Genomic DNA, 21,380 nt, shown 5'->3' with positions numbered 1-21,380 from the left:
TAAAAAGAAAATTATGTATCTGATAAGCAATGGTGTCTAAGATTCAGTGAAATAGGACAGTCAGTGTTCAAAACATGTTTGTAGAAAGAAAGAAGTACCAAGTAGAGGTAAAAGATTAAAAGGTTCCTTAGAAGTTCAGAGAAGAAAAAGGTGACCCTGAACTGAGGAGAATGGGGAGGCTGAAGTGACAAGGAAGGATGTACATTAGGTCTTGGAGTCGGATGAGGACTTAGCTAGAGAGATGGGTGGGAGAAATATTTCAATGGGAGAAAAGGACAAGGGCCAAGACTTAAAAGTTCAAAGTGTACCCAGAAATTCCACTCATCATAAGTAGACACAGAAGAGAAAGGACATCATATGTCCACACAAAATCTCGTACTAAGTGTTTGTACATAAGCTCGTACATCAGCAGCATTATTCATAATAGCTAAAAGGTGGAAACAATCCAAATGTCTATCAGAGGATAAATGGATAAATCAAATGTAGTCTTTCCATACAAAGAAGTATTCTTCCACCACAAAAAAGGAATGAAGGATTGACACAGGCTACAATATGGATGAACTTTAAAAATATTACGACAAGTGAAAGAAGCCACACACAAAAGCCACACACATAATCACCTATTATGTGATCTCATTCATATGAAAGTTCAGAAGAAGGAAGTCTATAGAGACAGAAAGTAAATTAGTGGTTGCTTAGGCTGAGGGAGGGGAGAAAGGGGTGTTGGCTAAAAGTTCAGGGGTTTCTTTTGGAGGCAATGAAACTTGTAAAATTTATTATGGTGATGGTCACACATATATGTGAACGTACCAAAAAATATTGAATTAAACACTTTAAGTGCCTAAACTGTATCTCAATAAATCTGTTAAAAAAAAAAGAAATGAAAATTTCAAGTGCTTTAAGGGAAAAGTATACACAGTTTGGAATAAGAGCTTTCTCCAGGGGGTTGTTGGGAGGTAAAGCAGAAAAGATATGTGATGGGGCACCCTGAATTCCAGTGTAATAAACTTCAACTTCATCTTGAATGGGAGGCGGGCAGTCAAGGTGTTGATTATGGGAGAGATTTATTGAAAGTTGTATTTTAGGAAAAGAAATCTAACGGTGTGTCCCAAATGGGAAGAAGAGCAGGGAGACGCGTTTGCAGCTACTTGTGTGTGTTAGATGGGCTCATGTACTCATGGCTCTGAAATTTAATCCGTGTTTTCCTCTAAAAAGAAAACCTTTGGGGTGCCTGTGGCTCAGTCAGTTAAGCATCCGACTTCAGCTCAGGTCATGATCTCATGGTTCGTGGGTTCCAGCCCCACATCAGCCTCTGTGCTGACAGCTCAGAGCCTGGAGCCTGCTTCAGATTCTGTATCTCCCTCTCTCTCTGCTCCTTCCCCACCCATGCTCTCTCTCGCTCTCACTCTCAAAAATAAACATAAAATTTTTTTTAAAAAGAAAAGAAAAGAAAACCTTTGCCTTAGTGATCATCCCTATGCAGGGAGAGGTCTGGTAGCTGTGTCCCACATGCAGCAGGACTTGCAAACTGTGTCTCCTTGTCTTCCCCAGGGAGGAATCATGGGCATTGAGATCTACTGGGACTGCAACTTGGACAGCTGGTTCCATCGCTGCCATCCAAAATACAGTTTCCGTCGCCTTGACGACAAGACCACGAATGAGTCCTTGTATCCTGGCTACAACTTCAGGTAACAGCGCTCCAGGTCAGACCGGCCACCACTGGCTCTGCACAAACCTCCAAGGCCAGGCTGAATTGCATAACCAGCAGCTGGCAAGAATTAATTTTGGTTCCCAAGGCAACAAGATGAATGCAAAAGTCCTCTACGAGCTAGGGAATGGCTGGATTTTTGTATGAATTTTTTTTCTTTTGAAAAAAAAAAACAAAAACAGAAACAAAAGTGGGCAAACAGGGAAGAACATAGAGAAGAGTATAAAAATCACCCGTAAGTCCTCAACCCTGAGATAATGAAAGACAGCCCTCTGGTGAGTCTTCCTTCCTCTAACTGACTCTTTTATGTGGCTGCTAGGAGATCGTATCATGCTTATAACCTGCTATTCTGTGTTTGTGCATTTGTTTTGCCATATCCTGGGTCACTCAGAATTCGTTGTGACCATCACGTTAATGATGCCAATGGTGGGAACGTAATGATATCAACAGCCACAACTTAGGGAGGGTCTTCTATATACCAGGCCCTGGACATTATCACCCCTCTACCTCACGTCAACCCTGAAAAGGGGATATTAGTGTTCCCAGGTAGAGCTGAGAAAGGTGAAATGATTTGCCCAGGACCCACAGCTAACAGTAGCTCCATAATACTAACTAACCTAGGTCACTCTGACTCCCAAGCCCATGCACTTTCCCTTCCATCTCATGATTTTCTCACCCGTGCCTCCATTACTGGACATTTGAGGCACTTCCAGTTTTTCTATGACAAATAATTCTATGCTACAAATTTGTGTACATAAATCTTTGAATTCCAGAGTGTTTCCTTAGGATAAATTTCTAGAAGTAGAGTTATTGGATCAAAGGTTATTAACATTTTACCATACGTTGTAAAATTTTTTTTCTAGGACTCTTTTTCATTTCTCGGTTTCATATTTGGTTCTTTCTCAAAGCCATCTATTATTGTTTCGGTGAGGTCCCTTCTTACCTTATGGATCCTCTTCTCTGTCTGTTCTACTGTATAACCTCTTTCAAGTTGATCCTTATCTGTAGTAACTAGAGTGGGATTTCTTCTTCCAAAGCGTTGGGAGTATTTGTTGGTGGGTTTCAGCAACAAAGACCTTGTGCAAAGTTCTGTGTGTACTGTGGGATGTGAATATTCCTCAGTGGGGATTATGTAATTTTGTAATCTGCCAGGACTGTGTGACATCTATCCATTAACCAGTTTGGGGGTTAATTTCTGGGCACTGGATGTCTTCACTCTGCCAAAAGTATCCCATCCCTGCTCCCTTGCTATGTAGGGCTTCTGCAGCTTCGGCTCCCTTCCCCATAGGTGTAAGACTCTAGCTCCTAGATACAGATCTGGCTGGGGTACCCCTAGGGCACAGACGCATGGCCCCAGTTCCCCCCATCACTCATCTCTAGCACCTAAAAAATATCTGTCCTTGTTTTGAGCTCAGTAATATATTGATATGACTTTAATATATATATATATATATATATATATATATATATATATATATATATATATATATAATCTTGTATTTCTTTCTGTATGGGAGGTGGTAGGCTTACTGTACTAGAACATCTTAAAGACTCCTGAGGCTACAATGCGTCCACACCGGCAGTCTTGTCTGACTTTTAAGGTTCTTTGATGCTTCTTGCTTCTGGACTTCAACCCTATAAGAATTGACTAGAATCCTGGTTCCTCTTCACCATTTAAACAGGCTGGTGCTGTTTCCGATTCTGTGTCTCCCTCTCTCTCTGCCCCTCCCCCGTTCATGCTCTGTCTCTCTCTGTCCCAAAAATAAATAAACGTTGAAAAAAAAAAAATTTAAACAGGCTGGTGCTGGTTTGGTGCTGACTTACTCTTGTTTTGACCCTCTGCACAGTTCACTCCTCTGCCCCTGACTATTCCCCAGTGGTGATCCTGTGCTATCCTAACTTAAGTTTCCATGTTACCTCCTATGTCTGGGTTATTTTTTCAGCCCGTTCCTACAATTCTGTCTCAGCACTAACTTGGCCTTTAAGTTTGAGGCTCCATGACCTCTCATTGCTTCTGGGTGCCAGTCAGGTTTTGGCAACTGTAATTATAGTTGATCATTTTGGGCCCTGGTTCCAGACACAAAGTAGGCTTATGCTGTTCCCTTTTCAAAAAGAGTTGCCAATTACATTCCTAGAATGGGGGCTAGCCATCATTTTGCCTATGGAGCCCGTAGGAAATTGATATTGGCATTCCTCATTTATTTACTCATCAAATATATATTGAAGAAAACATATTGTTGTGACAGTGGGTTTATATTGGTAAACAAAACAGACAAAGTTACTACTTAGCCTATATTCTAGTAGGGCATGAATATAAGTATATTATAATACGTAAGACAAAAATATAAGAAAATCCAACAAGGCAACATCATTAGTCATCAGAAAAACAAATTTAAACCACAATGAGATACACCTACACACCCCCCAGAATAGGTAAAAATTTTTAAAAGCCTGGCAATTCCAAATGTTGGCAAGGAGAAGAAGCAACTGGGACTCTCCTATTTCCCTGGTAGGAGTACAAGATGGTACAACCACATTACAGAACTATTGGGAAAGTTCTTAGAAAGTTAAACACACATCTATCCTATAATCCAGAAATCCCACCCTCAGGTAAAGAAACAAAACCTAGGTACACACAAAGATCTGTACATGAATGTTCACAACAGCCTTAGTTGTAAGTACCAAAACCCAGAAACAACCCAAATGTCCAGCAACAGGTGCCCGGAGAAATAGTGATATATTTATACAATAAAGTACTAGCTAGTATAAATAAAGAAGGAACACACTGCTCGTACATGCAATGCATAGAGGAGTCCCACCAACATTACATTGAGGGAAAGGAGTCAGATTGAAACAAGTCATACTACATGATGGCATTTATATGAAGTACAATAGGCAAAAATTTTCCGTGATGATAAAAGACAATGGTGGGTGCTGGGCTGGGGGTTGAGGGATGGGAAAAGGCAAAATAGGAACTGATTGGAAAGGAACACAGGAGAGTTTTCTGGAGTAGTGGAATGTTCTAGATCTTGATAGGGGTATAGGCTATACCGTGTATTCATTTGTCAAAACTCATCGAACTCAACTCTTAGGACTTGTGTGCTTTATTATACATAAATTAAACCTCAATAGAGCAAAAAAAAAAAAAAAAACAACTCCAACAAGACCATTTCAGATGATGATAAATGCTCTGAAGAAAATCAAACAAGATACTGTGATGTAGGGTTGGGGCAGAGAGGGCTGGGGAGTGACCAGAGAAAGCCTCTCCAAGTTCAGGGTGGGACCCCTACAGATACCATGAGTTTTCCTAAGGACTGTGCTTTCCTAGTTAAGAAGAGCAACTGCACAGACAGGAGCCCATGTTAGTGGAATCATCTTGCAAAAATGTGTAGCCTCTCTGAATACCTTTGGTATTAATGGTCCAGACCAGCTGTTCTCACAGTGTGATTCCCAGCATCAGCATCACTTGGGAACTTGTCAGATGCAAATTCTCAGGCCTGGCCCTGTACCTACTAAATCAGACACTCTGGGGATTGTCTTCACAAGCCCTCTAGGTAAGAGCCTCTCAAGTGTGAGAACCACTGATCTAGAAACTTGGTACTCAAAGTGTGGTCCTGGGACCAGCAGCAGCACGGGTCTCACCTGGGAGCCCGATGTAATGCAGAATCTCAGGCCCTATGCTTGATTTACTGGATTCAAATCTGCAATTATTTTTTTGTTTTGTTTTGTTTTAATGTTTACTTATTTCTTTTTATTTCTTTTCTAAAATAATTTTTTAGTTTATTTTTTTAATTTATATATAAGTTAGTTAGCATATGGTGTAACAATGATTTCAGATTTCTTAATGCCCCTTACCCATTTAGCCCATTGCCCCTCCCACAACGCTCTAGCAACCCTCTGTTTGTTCTCCATATTTAAGAGTCTCTTATGTTTTGTCCCCCTCCCTGTTTTTATATTATTATTTTTGCTTCCCTTCCCTTATATTCATCTGTTTTGTATCTTAAAGTCCTCATATGAGTGAAGTCATATGATACTTGTCTTTCTCTGACTGACTAATTTCGCTTAGCATAATACCCTCTAGTTTCATCCATGTAGTTGCAAATGGCAAGGTTTCATTCTTTTTGATTGCTGAGTAATACTCCATTGTATATATATATACCACATCTTCTTTATCCATTCATCGACTGATGGATATTTGGGCTCTTTCCATACTTTGGCTATTGTTGATAGTGCTGCTATAAACATGGGGGTGCATGTGCCTCTTCAAAACAGCACACCTGTATCCCTTGGATAAATACCTAGTAGTGCAATTGCTGGGTCGTAGGGTAGTCCTATTTTTAATTTTTTGGAAACCTCCATACTGTTTTCCAGAGTGGCTGCACCAGTTTGCATTCCTACCCACAGTGCAAAAGAGATCCTCTTTCTCCACATCCACGCCAAGTTGTTAATGTTAGCCATTCTGACAGTGGTGAGGTGGCATCTCATTGTGGTTTTGATTTGTATTTCCCTGATGATGAGTGATGTTGAGCATTTTTTCATGTGTCAGTTGGCCATCTGGATGTCTTCTTTGGAGAAGTGTCTATCCATGTCTTTTGCCCATTTCTTCACTGGATTTGTTTTTTGGGTGAGTTTGATAAGTTCTTTATAGATTTGGATACTAACCCTTTATCTGATATGTCATTTTCAAGTATCTTCTCCCATTCCGTTGGTTGCCTTTTAGTTTTGTTGATTGTTTCCTTCGCTGTGCAGAAGCTTTTTATTTTGATGAGGTCCCAATAGTTCATTTTTGCTTTTGTTTCCCTTGCCTCCGGAGATGTGTTGAGTAAGAAGTTGCTGCAGCCAAGGTCAAAGAGGTTTTTCCTTCTTTCTCCTTGAGGATTTTGATGGCTTCCTGTCTTACATTTAGGTCTTTCATCCATTCTGAGTTTATTTTTGTGTAGGTGTAAGAAAGTGGTCCAGGTACTTTTTTCTGCATGTTGCTGTCCAGTTTTCCCAGCACCACTTGCTGAACAGACTGTCTTTATTCCACTGAATATTCTTTCCTGCTTTGTCAAAGATTAGTTGGTCATATGTTTGTGGGTCCATTTCTGGGTTCTCTATTCTGAGTGTCTGTGTTTGTGCCAGTACCATACTGTCTTGATGATTACAGTTTTGTAATACAGCTTGAAGTCCAGGATTGTGATGCCTCCTGCTTTGGTTTTCTTTTTCAAGATTTCTTTGGCTATTCAGGGTCTTTTCTGGTTCCATACAAATTTTAGGATTGGTTGTTCTAGCTCTGTGAAGAATGCTGGTGTTATTTTGATAAGGATTGCATTGAATATGTAGATTGCTTTGGGTAGTATTGACATTTTAACAATATTTGTTCTTCCTATCCAAGAGCATGGAATACTTTTCCATTTTTTTGTGTGCCTTCTTCAATTTCTTTCATAAGCTTTCTTTAGCTTTCAGTGTATAGATTTTTCACCTCTTTTGTTAGATTTATTCCTAGGTATTTTATGGGTTTTGGTGCTATTGTAAATGGGATCCATTCCTTGATTTCCCTTTCTGTTGCTTCATTGTTGATGTATAGGAACTGCATTTTATTTTATTTTTTTTTTAGTTTATCTATTTATTTTGAGTCAGAGAGAGAGAGAGAGAATAAGCAGGGAAGGGGTGGGGGTGGGAAATACAGAGTGGATCTTAGAGAGCCTGATATGGGGCTCAAACTCACAAACTGTGAGATCATGACCTAAACTGAAGTTGGATGCTTATCAGACTGAGCCACCAGGTGCCCCTCAAAATCTGCATTTTAACAAGATTCCCAGAAGATTCATGTGCACATTGAAGTTTGAGTTCATTTTTGTTTACTTGGTTTTTTTGCCTACACGATGTTTTGAAAGTTGAGGCATTCTACATAAAATTCTGGATTCCTACTTTTCTTGAAAAATTTAACTATTTAGGGGTGAAAAAAAAAAACCAAACCATTTGACAACTGTGGGTTCATATCCCACACAGCAGGACTCAGCTGGAGGTATCTGTCGTTCCCTTTGGAAAGGGCATATGTTTTTTTGGTTTGCCATTGTCCCCACCACTCCTTATTCCCTTTTACCTGGCCTGCATCACTCACTTCTGTCATCTGCCTGGCCCCTGTAGGCATATGAGTTTGAGACCCTTGACTAAAGGCCATCTGAGATCAAGACACAGGATGCTTTTTGCCTCCTCTGGGTCAGTGGAGTTTCATCCAGGGCCCTGAAAGCAGCTCCTAGTTTAGATAATGTTTTGATATCCCCTGCTGCTCTCCTGAACAGACTTAAGGCCGTTAGCAGAAGAGACGATTGGATCAGTGGTCCCCTGACTGTCTTTGCAGGCTCTCAGGCTGTTTTTTGTTTTTTGGGTTTTTTTGGTTTTTTTGGTTTTTGTTTTTGTTTTGTTCAGCAGTCTGCAGAAGCATGTAGGGCAAAGTCCCAAACAGATGTTGGCAAATGCCCTTTGAATTGCTGAGCTAAGCCTGAGAACATCAGCTCCTGGAGAGATCTGAGCTTTCTGAAGAACTGAGGTGGTTATGAAGTTAATATTCTTTTAGAACAAAATGATAGACATGTTGTCTGGAATGAGCACCAAAAGAAATCTTTGGCTAAGAATAGTCAAGTCCTGATGGAAAACTGGACAGGCTACTTTCAAATAGCCACACAAAAGAGAAGGGAATTACAGGTTAAGTGAGGTATATGAAAAAAATATCTATAACTTCCAAAAACATAGAAGTTGAAGAAGTTGATCATATTACAGAATTTTGTCCTTTATCAAAAGATCCATGGCAAATGGTCCTTATTCAGTGAACATGTGATTCAGTTTATTTACAGCAAGTATAAAGTAGGGCAGACCCACACCATATGCCCAATGCTCCTTTCTGGTTCAGAATGGGTACATCCATGTGTTAGTTTCCTGTGCCTGCTGTGACAAATGACCACAAACTTGGTGGCTTAAAACAACAGGAGGGTATTCTCTCAGCTCTGGAGGCCAGAAATCTAAAATCAAGGAGTCAGCAGGGACACACTCTCTGAAGTCTCTAGGAAAGGATCCCTCCTTGCCTCTTCCAACTCCCGGTGACTCTGGGTGTTCCTTGATTTAAGGCCACATCATTCCAGTGATGATCCTCCTTCTTTACATGGGCTTCTCCTCTGTGTTTCTGTTTCAATTCTCCTCTCCTTTCTCTTATAAAGACACTGGTCATTGGACCCACCCTAAATCCAGGATGATCTCATCTTGAGATCCTTAATCACATCTGCAAAGGCCTTATTTCCAAATAAGGTCACATTCACAGGTACAGGGATTAGGCACTTGGACCTACCTTTTTGGGAGGCCATTATTCAAACCATTACAGTGTGCAAAAAACATCCCACTCAGAGCATGGACCACTGACCACACGTACCAGACCCACCTGGTACCTTTCTAAGAACACCTCAGACCTTCTAAAACCATCCCCTGGAGGGTGAGGCCCAGGAATCTACCTTTGAACACACTTCCCATGTGATTCTTATCCTGAGTTCAAGAATCACTGTACCAAGACCCTTTTGCTTTGTGTATTAAAAAAATAAATCACTCAGTAGAGCAGCAAAAGAAACAACAGTCATGGAATGAGAACAATAAGAAGCAAAGAAATCAAAACCCCTCTGCCCAAAAATAGGTGCTGAAGCACCTGGGAATACCTAACCGATCTCAACATCACATTTTGAGAGTTAAAAGAAATTAGAGTTTCAAATGCTCCATAGTATATTCTGGCAGAGCATCTGTATTCTGGGTGTATTCTCTCTGCACCTGTAAATAGATGGTCAACTAATAACTCAGAAAGAAAATACCTTACCTAAAAACCACCACCAAAAGGTGGTAAGAGGGAGGGACAGATTTTAAAAGTTTTGTGAGGCATGTGGTTTAAGCCTTCCTAATTATCCATGAAAACAAAACATTCCACTTTTCCTGACTGCAACACTGGGGAGAGCTGTGTATTTGGGCCGATTGTGATTTGTGCCCAGGTCTTAATTTATAAAGGTGGCTGAGTAATGACACGGAGAGGTCACTGTCACTGGAAGAACTTTATTACTTACATTTCCCAAGAGGAGGGGCACACCATGCCACACAAGCCCACAGGGGAAGGACCAGATTTGTTGGGAGGTGGCCCAGAACCTTTACTGTGTTTTCCATGGGACAGGCAAGACAGGGCAGCGGAAACAGCTTAGGATTTGGCTGGCCTGAGTAATGTGGGCAGGCTCTGGGCTACAGGTGCAGTCTCCAACTGTCTGGTACCTGGCCCTGGGTGACCTGGCACCGGGGAAATATTGGCCGGGGCTTGAGAGGGTGGTTGGGGATATGGATTCAGTATGGGGTATGGGCTCCTAACATGATTTTCACTCACTCCACAAAAGCTGGATCACAGGGAAGATATAAACAATTTGGGCTGTTAGTTTGGCCCTGTGATAACAGATGCAAATAGACAAATACAGAACCTAAGAAAATACAATTAGAACAGATTGCTGAGGGGCACGTATCCCCAATCCAGCAATTAGTATCTAAGATCCCTCCACCCCACTTTGTTCTAGAAGCCAAACCCTCTTAAGAAATAATCAGATTTGCTTGAAGCTATTTTTAAAGATTACTCTGCTCATTGTGAACCCTGTATTGGTTAAAAATTGTTGATTTTAATCTTAAATGAAAAGCAGATTTTCCATAGCTCTGTGATTGTGGAAGAAGAAGAGGTGTTGTATGGAAATGATCTTCAGTTTCAAAAGAGTAATTTGTGGGTTTGGATTATGTTTTTCACTCTGTCCACTGCAGCAGAGCTAGAGGATGAACAAGAAAAACTAGCCTAGCTCCTGTTTGGGGTTTTCCTTTCATGAAATACCAGCACATTCAGATAGAGCTTTATAAACATGGTTCCTTCTCCTCCTACAGATATGCCAAGTACTATAAGGAAAACAACGTTGAAAAACGGACTCTGATAAAAGTCTTTGGGATCCGTTTTGACATCCTGGTTTTTGGCACCGTAAGTCTCTGCTCCCAGCCACTGGCACCTCCATTCCTGTGACTGCATCCTAATTATTGTTGTAGTGCCTGAAGGGGTGAATGTTGCCACCATAGTCATGAGCTGGCACTGTGCATTAGTGCATTAGCATGTGGGATAAGAGGGGGAAGAAGTGTCCTTGGGGTCCTGTCCACAATGAAGTCATCTGATGAGTACAAGAAAGGGACTGGAAAAAAATTTTTAATATTCAATTTAAAAAACGCTCTGATGCTTAGGGGCGCCTGGGTGGCTCAGTCGGTTAAGCGTCCGACTTCGGCTCAGGTCACGTTCTCACAGTTTGTGAGTTCAAGCCCCATGTCGGGTTTTGTGCTGACGGCTCAGAGCCTGGAGTCTGCTTCAGATTCTGTATCTCCCTCTCTCTCTCTGCTCCTTCCCCACTTGTGCTCTGTCTCTCTCACTCACTCTCTCTCTCTCAAAAATAAATAAACATTAAAAAAAAATACTCTGATGCTTAGAAAAAGAGAAAGAGAAAGAAATCCCTTTGCAACTTTGAGCCAACTCAAACTGGCTTAGGGGAAATTTTTTTTTTAATTTCACATAGTTAAAAAACTCAGGGGCAGTTTTCAGGATTCAGGCATGGCTGGATCCAGATGTTCAAATAACATCATTAGGAATCTGCCTCCCTCCATTTCTTACATATGTTCTCCTCTGTTTTGGCATCATCCTCAGCTGTCCATTTCTACACAGTGGTTTCAGGCAGCTCCTTATATCTTGCCAGGTTAGCAATCTCAATACAAAGAGAACGTGTCTTTGCTAAAAGTTTCATCAAAGGCCTCAGGCAGATGCCATTGGCTCTGACTGGCCCAATATGAGCCCCATGCCCACTGCTGACATAATCACTGTTTGGATCATACCATACTCTCAATGGCTGATCTTGGACTTGCCTTGAACCAGCTCCTTGCCTGCAAACTACATGGACCAAGTATGGACAGAGACGGTTCTCCAAAGGGAAACTGGGGTGCTATCTCCAGAATAAGGAGGGAGGGGATGCTGGGCATGCAAAATCCATAGATGCTCACAATGCCTTCTCCAACAGTATATTATTTATGTCATATAGTGCTAAGCAGCACAAGAGTCAATGAGATAGAAACTGAGAGGACAGAAAGACCACCGAGAATAAAAACCACAAGGGCCCCTAAGGGAAGACCATGCAGACATTCTTCCCCTCTGCTTCCAAAGTAATCGTAAACCACTTTTAGGGCAAACTTGTCTGAAACTCTCACCTTGTATGGAAAAACAACAAACCTTTAATGGTTCTCCTCTTGGTGTGTGGACTCCAGTGCTTCTTTGTTTAAAACACTCATGTTTTTGAGCACATCCCAGAAGGCAGAAGCAGAACGAATGGGTATCCTATTTTCAGTCTCTGTGGCCTCTGTTACTGTGAACAACTTGGACTCATCTATGGAAGTCACGGTCACAGACTCCCTCCTCTGCTGGAGCTAACAATTACATGTTAGAGCAAAAGAGCACTGCTCTGAATGTCAATGAAGTAACCTTTTCCATTCTGTTTTCAGGGAGGGAAATTTGACATTATCCAGCTGGTCGTGTACATTGGCTCAACCCTCTCCTACTTTGGTTTGGTAAGGGATTCTTTCCCGTGCTTTAGGAAAGTGATTTGGCAAAAAGAAATCTCGCTAACATGGCCCTGGTCTGGGTTTTTTCCTAGGCCACTCTGTTCATTGACTTTCTCATCAACACTTACTCGAGTAAATGCTGCCGATCCCACATTTATCCATGTTTCAAGTGCTGCGAATGCTGTGCAGTCAATGAATACTACTACCGGAAGAAGTGTGAGACCATCGTGGAGCCCAAGGCGGTAAGGCGCGTCACGTCAGGAGGTGCCAAAACACCCAGAAAGTCCATCAGATCACTGAGAACCATGCAAAAATAAGGCCAAAATCACAAGTGTAATCCCATGGTGGACAAGTGTCTGGACTCTACCCTGATCCACCACTCTCAGATGAATCCTTTTTGGTCTTAGGGAAGAATAGAAATAAAAATAAAGAGGCAAGATAGAGGGAGAACAAATTTTTATGTTCTAGGACTTGTCAATTTCATCAGAGTTATTAATTTAGTTCAGCAAAAAAAATAATAGTAAAATGACTTTGGAGAACAATTTGGCAGTATCTAGTAACATTTAAGTGGGACATACTTTACAGCCTGGCATTTCCACTTCTCCATACCTGCCCTTGAGAAGCACTCACGTGAGTGCCCAAGCAGTACCATGTACACTTGATCCATTGCAGCACTGTCTGTAACAGTGAAGAAAGAGCATCTACCCAAGTGTCCAACAGGCAGACGGTGAAAGAAACTATGGTCCATAGCAAGGAGTGCCAGGCACCAGTTTAAAAGAATGAGGTGGATAATAATAAGAGCAAACATTTTACAGCACTTCAAAGTGCCTCATATCTATTAATTCACTGAATCTTCACAACAACCCTATAAATAGATGCTACTATCATCTCTTTCTAAAGATGAGGAAGTTGAGGTGCAGGAGGGTTAAATAATTTGCCCAAAACCATACAGCTACTCAGTGGCAGAGCTGAAATTCCAGCTTTAGGCAGGCTGGTTTCAGAATCCAGAATGCATCTTCAGGACCACTGTGTCATAAGTACTGGCATGAACAAACATCCAAAATGCGTTGTTGAAAGCAAAACAGCAAACTACAGGACAACATATATGGCATGATATATAGGCTAAAACACAACTACAGACATATACTTACTTTATGTGTTTTCTACATGTATATTATATGTGTACACATATACACACAAATACACACATATATTCTATATATATGTATTCTTTATGTTTCCCACATTTATTATACACACACACATTTGTGTATAGGGAGGGTAACATGTACACTAAAAGTTACTGGACACACACAAAAGTGACAACAGTGATTCCTTCTGCAGAGAAGCCTAGAATGGGGGACTTGTCAAAGGGAGTTTTAGCTCATCTGCATTGTTTCAACTTATTTAATTTGGGTTTTAGTAAGCAAGTCCCCTACACTTGGTTCCATGATTTCTCCCCATCAAGGAGAGATCTCCAGTACCTAAAACAACAAAGAAGGTTTCTTTGTCTTTCCCTCATCCAAGAATATTATTGTTCTTTCCCAGCAGCTGAATGCACAATTCACTGACCACTGTACGTGTATTATACAATTTGAAATAAAAGTTCATTTTGAAACTGAAAACAATTACCATTTCACGGCCCAAGATGGGATGAAACTCGACAAAAATAATAAACAGCTTAAGTTGCAATAGTACAGTTTTCTGGAGATATTCCATCTAGAGTAACTGAAATTGAGGGAACACAACAAAGGACTTTTACATCGCACGTGGGAGACTTAAAAATAGCAGGTGGTAAACCGAGGAGACTCCAAGCCGGCATATTACGTGCATAGGGCTCCACAGCTAATTTACCTTTACACTCAGACATCATTCTTGGCTAGCAAGAGTTTTGGGTCAGCTTCTCTACAGTATGTTGTTGGGTAAATAGGAATAACATTTGCCTTTAGATATGTTTCAGGTGTGTGATTGTTGATAATTCTGTACAAAAATGGGTAAAAATTTTAACCCTTTTTTCCTAGACGTTAAAATATGTGTCCTTTGTGGATGAATCCCACATTAGAATGGTGGACCAGAGGCTACTTGGGAGAAGTCTGCAAGGTGTCAAAGGTGAAAAAGTCCCAGTAAGTTAAAACATTTAGTCTTTTTTTTAAAGAAAATGTATTATTAAATATAAATATATCTATCAATTTGGGTGAGTCACAATTGATGAATTCTAACACAGTTAAGTACATGTAACCAGCACTCAGAATATTATTAGCAGAAACACTTCTCATGCGTCCACCCAATCACACTACCTTCTCTTAAAAGTCATCACTATCCTGCACCCAAAGATTAGTTTTATCTCTTCCATAATTTTATAAAATTTGAATCCTATGTGTATTTAGTATATACTCTGTGGAGTGTCTGGCTTCTTTCATTCAACATTATTTTTGTGAGTCATCCATAACACTGAATATAGCAATAGTTCATTCTCATTGTGTATCATTTCCATTTTATAAACATCCAATTTATTTATCCCTTCTATTGGTGATGGACATTTGGGTAGTTTCCAGTTTGGAGCTCATGCCAAAAATTCTGCCATGGTAAACATATAGTACCTACAAGTGGACCTGCTGGATCAGAAGACAGGCATATGATACTACCAAACCATTCTCTAAAGGGGGTGGTTTGTTTTTTGTTTGTTTTTGAGAAGGGAAGGGGCAGAGAGATCGGGAGAGAGAGAGAATCCCAAACAGGCTCCAAGCTGTCAGCACAGAGCCCCATGCAGGGCTCGATCTCATGAACCATGAAATCATGACCTGAGCTAAAATCAAGAGTAGGTCACCTAACCATCTCAGCCACCCAGCCACTCCTAAAGGAAGTGCTTTAATTCCCACTCTCCTCAGCAGCTCTGATTGCTGGATAGCTTCACTAACTGTATTATTTCTATAGCTGCCATAATAAGTCACCACAAATTAAGTAGCTTAAAACAACAGAAATTCATTTTCTCACAATTCTGGAGGCTGTAAGTCTGAAATCAAAACATTGGTAGGGCTCCGCCTGAAGGCTCTAGAGGAGGATCCTTCTTTGCCTCTTCCAGCTCCTGGTGTTTATTACACCTGCTAGGACCTCTGGTACAATACTGATTAGAAGCTGTAATAGCAAGCCTCTTTGTCTCCTTCCCTACCTCAGGAAAAAAACTTTCTATATTTTACTATAGCATTTGCTGTAGGTTTTTTTTTTTTTAAGTTTATTTATTTATTTTTGAGATAGAGAGCGAGAATGCAAGCAAGTGGGGGAGGGGCAGAGAAAGAGGGAGAGAATGAGAATCTCAAGCAGGCTCCATACTGCTAGCACAGCGCCCGATATGGAGCTCAAACTCATGAACCTTGAAATCAAGACACGAGCTGAAATCAAGAGACAGACACTTAACTGACCTAGCCATCTGGGCACCCCTGCTGTAGGATTTTAATGAATGCTTTATTAGATTAAGAAAAGTCCCCTCTGGGGGCACCTGGGTGGCTCAATTAGGTGAGTGTCCGACTTCAGCTCAGGTCATGATCTCACAGTTCGTGAGTTCGAGCCCCACATCTGGCTCGCTGCTGTCAGTGCAGAGCCCATTTCAGATCCTCTGTCCCTCTCTCTCTCTGCCCCTCCTCAGTTTGTGCTCTCTCAAAAATAAAATATTAAAGAATGAAAGGAAGAAAGGAAAGAAGGAAGAAAGGAAGGAAGCCCCTCTGTTCTCAGCTTGCTAAAAATTTTTATCATAAATGGATACTGAATTTTAAAATAATGCTTTTTCTGCTTTTTAAAAAAATGATCAATGAGCTTTCCTTTTTCTGTTATGTGGTGAATTACACAAATTGACTTCCAAATATTAAGCCAACCTTGTATTCCTGCAATAAAATCAACTTGAATGTAATGTATTATTCTTTGTATTTATTGCTGGATTTGATTCACAAACACTTAAGATTTTATATCTCTTATTGAGAGAGGCTGGCCAAAATTTTTCCATTCTTGAAATGTCCTTGCTGGATTTGGGTGTAATGTGAACTTGGGGCAGGGAGGAATACACACAACATAAAATTTACCATTTTAACCATTGTAAAGTGTACAATTCAGTGACATTTAAAATTCAAAATTCAAAAGTTTATCCACAATGCTGTGCAACCATTGCACTATCTAGTTCCAGAACATTTTCATCAACCCACAAGGAAACCCTGTATTCACTCAGCAGTTACTCCTCATACCCACTTCCCCCTGGTCCCTGGAAATAATTTTTTTCCTGGCAATCATCCATCTGCTTTCTGTCAGCATGGATGCACCTATTTGGGACATTTCATATAAACAGAATCATACAAAATTCGTATGATTTTTGTGTCTGACTTATTTCACTTTTCATAATGTTTTCAAGGTTCATCCATGTTGTAGCAGGTGTCAGTACATTGCTCCTATTTTTTTTTTAGATGAATAATACTCCACTGCATGGATATAACATATTTTTAACAAACTATAGAGATGATCTCTGAAAGTACAAGTCTTTGGACATAACATATTTTTATCCATTCATCCATTGGCAGACATTTGGGTTGTTTTTAGCCTTTGGCTACTGTAAATAGTGCTGCTGTACGCGCTCATGTATAAGAACTACTTAATTTAAAGGAATGTATTCAGGGGCACCTGGGTGGCTCAGTAGGTTGGGCATCTGATTTCAGCTCAAGTCATGATCTCACTGCTCGTGAGTTCAAGCCCCATGTCTGGCTCTGTGCTGACAGCTCAGAGCCTGGAGCCTGCTTCAGATTCTGTGTCTCCTTCTCTCTCTGCCCCTCCCTAACTCACACTCTATCTCTCTCTCTCTCAAAAATAAACATTAAAAATAAATAAAGGTACAGACTCAAACTCTGTGAATGAAGGTCTGTGTTACAAAGAACAGATATGAATTATGGCAACTTTTCTTGGAGGATAACAAATGGATTTGCCAGAAGAAGGAGCCTGGTGGAAAGAGAGAGGGCAGAGCAAAGTCAACAAACATTTACTGCCTATAATGTGCTGGGTACCGTCCTAGGCACTGGGGATACAGCAGTAACAAAGCCCCCACTTTCATGTGGAAGAAGAATCATCAGGCGAACATATCAATTAGGAAGATTATTTCAGATAGTGATAAGGACGATGAAGAACACAGTATCTCATGATGCGCCAAGAAAATGACCTGGGTGGCGGGAACTCCCTAGACTGGGGTGGTCAGGGCAAGAAAGTCTCTCTGAAGAGGTGATACCTGCCTTGAGGCCTGGCTATTCTGAATTTCACTTTCCAAATCTGTAAAATGGAGATAAGGACACATATCTCATGAGGTTCTTCAAAGGCTAAATAAGTCGAGTTTATAAAACACTAGCATAGTCTTGATACATACATACATTTGATAAATGAAAGCTACTATTCATGGGATATCGGGTGTAATTTTATAAATTAATACCAAAATTAAAGAACCTAGACACCTAGGGGTTGTCATTGCTGATGGGCTTGGAAACTTGACTTTTTCAGAGACCCTCAGCGGACTTCACAGACTTGTCCAGGCTGCCCATGTCTCTCTGTGACCCACCCCCTATACCTGGACAGCCGGAGGAGATGCAGCTGTTAAGTGAAGTGACTCCTAGATTCGGCGACAGCCCTGCCTGGTGCCAGTGTGGACACTGCCTCCCGTCCCAACTCCCTGAGAGCCACAGGTGCCTGGAGGAGCTGTGCTGTCGGAAAAAGGCTGGCGCCTGCATCACCACCTCGGAGCCATTCAGGAAGCTCGTCTTGTCCCGGCGTGTCCTGCGGTTCCTTCTGCTCTACCAGGAGCCCTTGCTGGCGCTGGACGAAAACGCCAACAGCCAGCTGCGGCACTGTGCCTACAGGTGCTACACCACCTGGCGCTTCGGCTCCCAGGACCTCGCTGACTTTGCCATCCTGCCCAGCTGCTGCCGCTGGAGGATCCGGAGAGAGTTTCCCAAGAGTGAAGGCCAGTACAGTGGCTTCAAGAGTCCTTACTGAAGGCACGGGGCTGAGCAGTCATGTGAACATGACCTTTGTTTGCAACCTGAGCTTGACCTGCAAAGATCTGTGGCCAAATTTTCAGCCAAAGGGAAATGTGTTTTCCTCTCCTGCAGCTCTATGTGTGTCAGAGAGCAGACCGAACAAATAGGCACATAAGCCAGAACCCCTCAGCATGGACCGAGTCAAGAAATTCAGATTGATGTCTCAGTTCTGTCACTGGGAAGTTGTGTGATCCTAGGCCTTTAACCTCTGTTCCTCGTTGCCCTATTACCCAACCTATCTCACAGAGATACTGGGAGGACAAATTGGGAGAGTGTACATGAACTTTCTTGTTCATGCACAAAGAGCTACATGAATGCAGAGCCTCCTTATGAGGCCAGAGTGGGATCATGGAAAATACGAACAAACCCTAACCAACCGTTTGGGTGCTGGTTGGAAAATGTGGATGATTAAAAGTGGCCACAAATTCATCGGCGCTGATGCCTCAGAACCTGAGGGTTATGTCTCCTCCCCTTGCATCTGGGCAGCTCTGATTGCTTTATCCAGTACTACAAGTAACACTGTGCCAGCTTTGGGGTCTTGGTCTTGAGGCTGACAGGAAGCTTCCACTTCCTGTCCCTTGACACATCTGCTGTGAAGGAAGCTAGCCCCGGTATAAACGTCCATCCTGAGACCACCCTACTGTGAGGAAGCGCAAGTGGCCACATGGAGAATAGAGACACCTGACCAGTCCCCAGCTTTCAGGACTTCCAAACCCACTCACTAGACATGGGAGAGAAGCATTCAGGTCATTCCACACCCTGCTCACATATTACTGCAATTGCATGAGACGCTTCCCAGGGAACCCGCAGAACAAAATTGTTGCTGTTCTTTTTGTCTTAACGTTTATTTATTTTGAGAGAGAGAGTGAGCACGTGCAAGCAGAGGACAGGCAGAGAGAGAAGGAGAGAGAATCCTAAGCCGGCTCTGCACTGTCAGCACAGAGCCTGACGGGGGCTCAGTCCAACGAGCCATGAGGTCACGACCTGAGCTGGAATCGAGTCAGACGCTTCACCGACTGAGCCACCCAGGCACCCACGGAACTGTTGTCTTAAGCCACTAAATTTGGGTTGTTTGTTACACAGCAACAGATGACTGGGACAGAGAGCAAGCCTGACTCACTGGAACAGAGGCTCAGCCTATACCTGGACCACCACAGAAGTCCCTTAGGGGCTTAGGTGTCTGTTCAGCAATTCTATCGGGGCTGCAGACCAAATCAGGTAACCCACCAGACCAGCTCTGGAATCCATCCGATCTCACTGCTGAGCTACCCGATACATTCTAATCCACATCCTACTTCTATGACTGGAAGCAGCTACTGCTGTTAAAAACTAGAAAAGGCCACGTTTATGCCTTTAACGTTCTGTACCTTGCAGACAATTAGAATGGATGAGGTTTGGATGCTCCTTAAAAAGTAACTCACACCCAAACCTTTACCATTTCTATACGTCAACTGCTAAGAATATGAAAATGGAGAGTCAGGAGGTTTTAGGATCCTCCTTCAGGATTTCCTTTTCACGGTTTTGGCACTGGAATTGATTATTTCTAAACAACTATTTTAAAGAATAAATAGAGACCACTATTCAACACTGTGAGTGATGAAGGATCTGTGATTTTTTAGCACATATTCCAAGATTTGCCATTTAGATACTTTTTGAAAACCAGATGCTTTCTACTGTATTAATGTAAATCAAATATGAACAAGACACTTTTTTTTTTGACCCATGATTTTATCTGGCTTTAAACTCAGGAATAAGCTAGGCCAGACTGAACTTTCAGTTTTGCTACTGTTCAGAGGTAGTAGATAGGACTTCTTATATATATGAGATCTTTTTGAAAAGTGAATGATACATTACTTCTTCAGAATTTAAACTTTTACTCCTAGAATTCTATGTAAGAGCTACAGATCTCCATTCTGACAGCCTCTGAGCCTTTATACTTTTTTTGTTTTGTTTTGTTTTTGTTTCTGGTGCCTTCTCCCTGGTTTCTATCACCTCTGGAGGTCCCAAATGGAGTCAGAATGTGGAATGACAGGTAGTCACTGGATCCACCTACTATTCTCCTCTGCCTTCCTCACAGATGCTTTAGGTGAGAGAGTGATGTGTTATGCCAACCGTGTGTGAAATGTCTGACACTTCCTGCAATAATATGCACCATATTTGTAACTTGTTTTTAGCCTACTGCATAAAGTAATGTCATCAGCAAAGGCATCCCAAGGAGAATCACACTTTGTAGGGACTGTTTCCTTGGACTTACTTCCATTATTCTATATGGTAATTGCCGGGTAGTCACTGTTTCCTGTCTGTGTTCATGCTTTTTTGTAAACGTTGACAGATTTCATGTAGCATTGGTAACGAACTTGCATTCCTCTCTTCAGAGGGCACAAGTCTTTGAACACTTCCTAATTCTAGCTTGGCAACGTACTTGTCTTAACTAGACTGTTTTGATAATAAAAAGTAATGTATAATTTACGATAACTGAAGTGCTCCTTTTACTTCCTTTTCTCAGAAGATCCCCAAATCACAGTCACTCATTGACACTTTCATTCAACATATATTCACTGAAGCACTATGACATAGCAAGATATATATTCGGTCTCTATTCCCAGTTCCTGACACCAAGATACATATTTGGTCTCTGTTCCCAGAGCTCCTAAATCCCTTGGAATTTTCTGGGTGTTAAGAGTGTCGTATATTCTAATGAGGCAACTCTTGGTGGGCTCCTAACTTCAGGACGGGGGCTGGTAACCAGAGAGACCAAGCCATGATCGGAAGCTTAGAACTTTGAGCCCCACTCTGCATCCTCCAGGATGGAGAGGGGTTGGAAATTTAGTTAATAATTGATTGTGCCTACGTAACAAAGCCCCCATAAAATTGTCTAAATTGTGAGATTTGGAGAGCTTCTGGATTGATGAATACATCTACATGCTGGAAGGGTGGTGTTCCCCAACCCCACAGGGACAGAAGCATCTGTGCTCAGGCCCCTT

The 21,380-nt window shown here is 41.6% G+C and overlaps 2 protein-coding genes across 15 annotated transcripts in view; one reads left to right on the top strand and one right to left on the bottom strand.

Annotated features, from left to right (window-relative positions):
- The window catches only part of P2RX7 (purinergic receptor P2X 7), a 48,937-nt gene extending 28,066 nt beyond the window's left edge, over nucleotides 1–20,871 (top strand). For 4 of the 5 annotated variants that reach the window (XM_025933344.2, XM_086681646.1, XM_086681645.1 and 1 more), the window contains 6 exons: nucleotides 1,552–1,688; nucleotides 10,634–10,724; nucleotides 12,278–12,343; nucleotides 12,430–12,579; nucleotides 14,359–14,460; nucleotides 17,861–20,871. In XM_025933344.2, coding sequence (XP_025789129.2) covers nucleotides 1,552–1,688; nucleotides 10,634–10,724; nucleotides 12,278–12,343; nucleotides 12,430–12,579; nucleotides 14,359–14,460; nucleotides 17,861–18,352 — 1,038 coding nt within the window. In that variant the 3' untranslated portion in view covers nucleotides 18,353–20,871. The remainder of the gene's footprint in view (nucleotides 1–1,551; nucleotides 1,689–10,633; nucleotides 10,725–12,277; nucleotides 12,344–12,429; nucleotides 12,580–14,358; nucleotides 14,461–17,860) is intronic. The other variant, XM_086681643.1, reaches the window with a different exon arrangement.
- The window catches only part of IFT81 (intraflagellar transport 81), a 217,634-nt gene that overhangs the window by 167,074 nt on the left and 29,180 nt on the right, over nucleotides 1–21,380 (bottom strand). The gene's annotated exons all lie outside the window — the stretch shown is intronic.

Source organism: Puma concolor, chromosome D3 (genome assembly GCF_028749965.1).
Source record: "Puma concolor isolate L17-30 chromosome D3, mPumCon1.1.hap2, whole genome shotgun sequence".
Classification (NCBI taxonomy): domain Eukaryota; kingdom Metazoa; phylum Chordata; class Mammalia; order Carnivora; family Felidae; genus Puma; species Puma concolor.
Note: the sequence above shows the minus strand (reverse complement) of the source record. Positions and strands in the feature narration are given on the sequence as shown.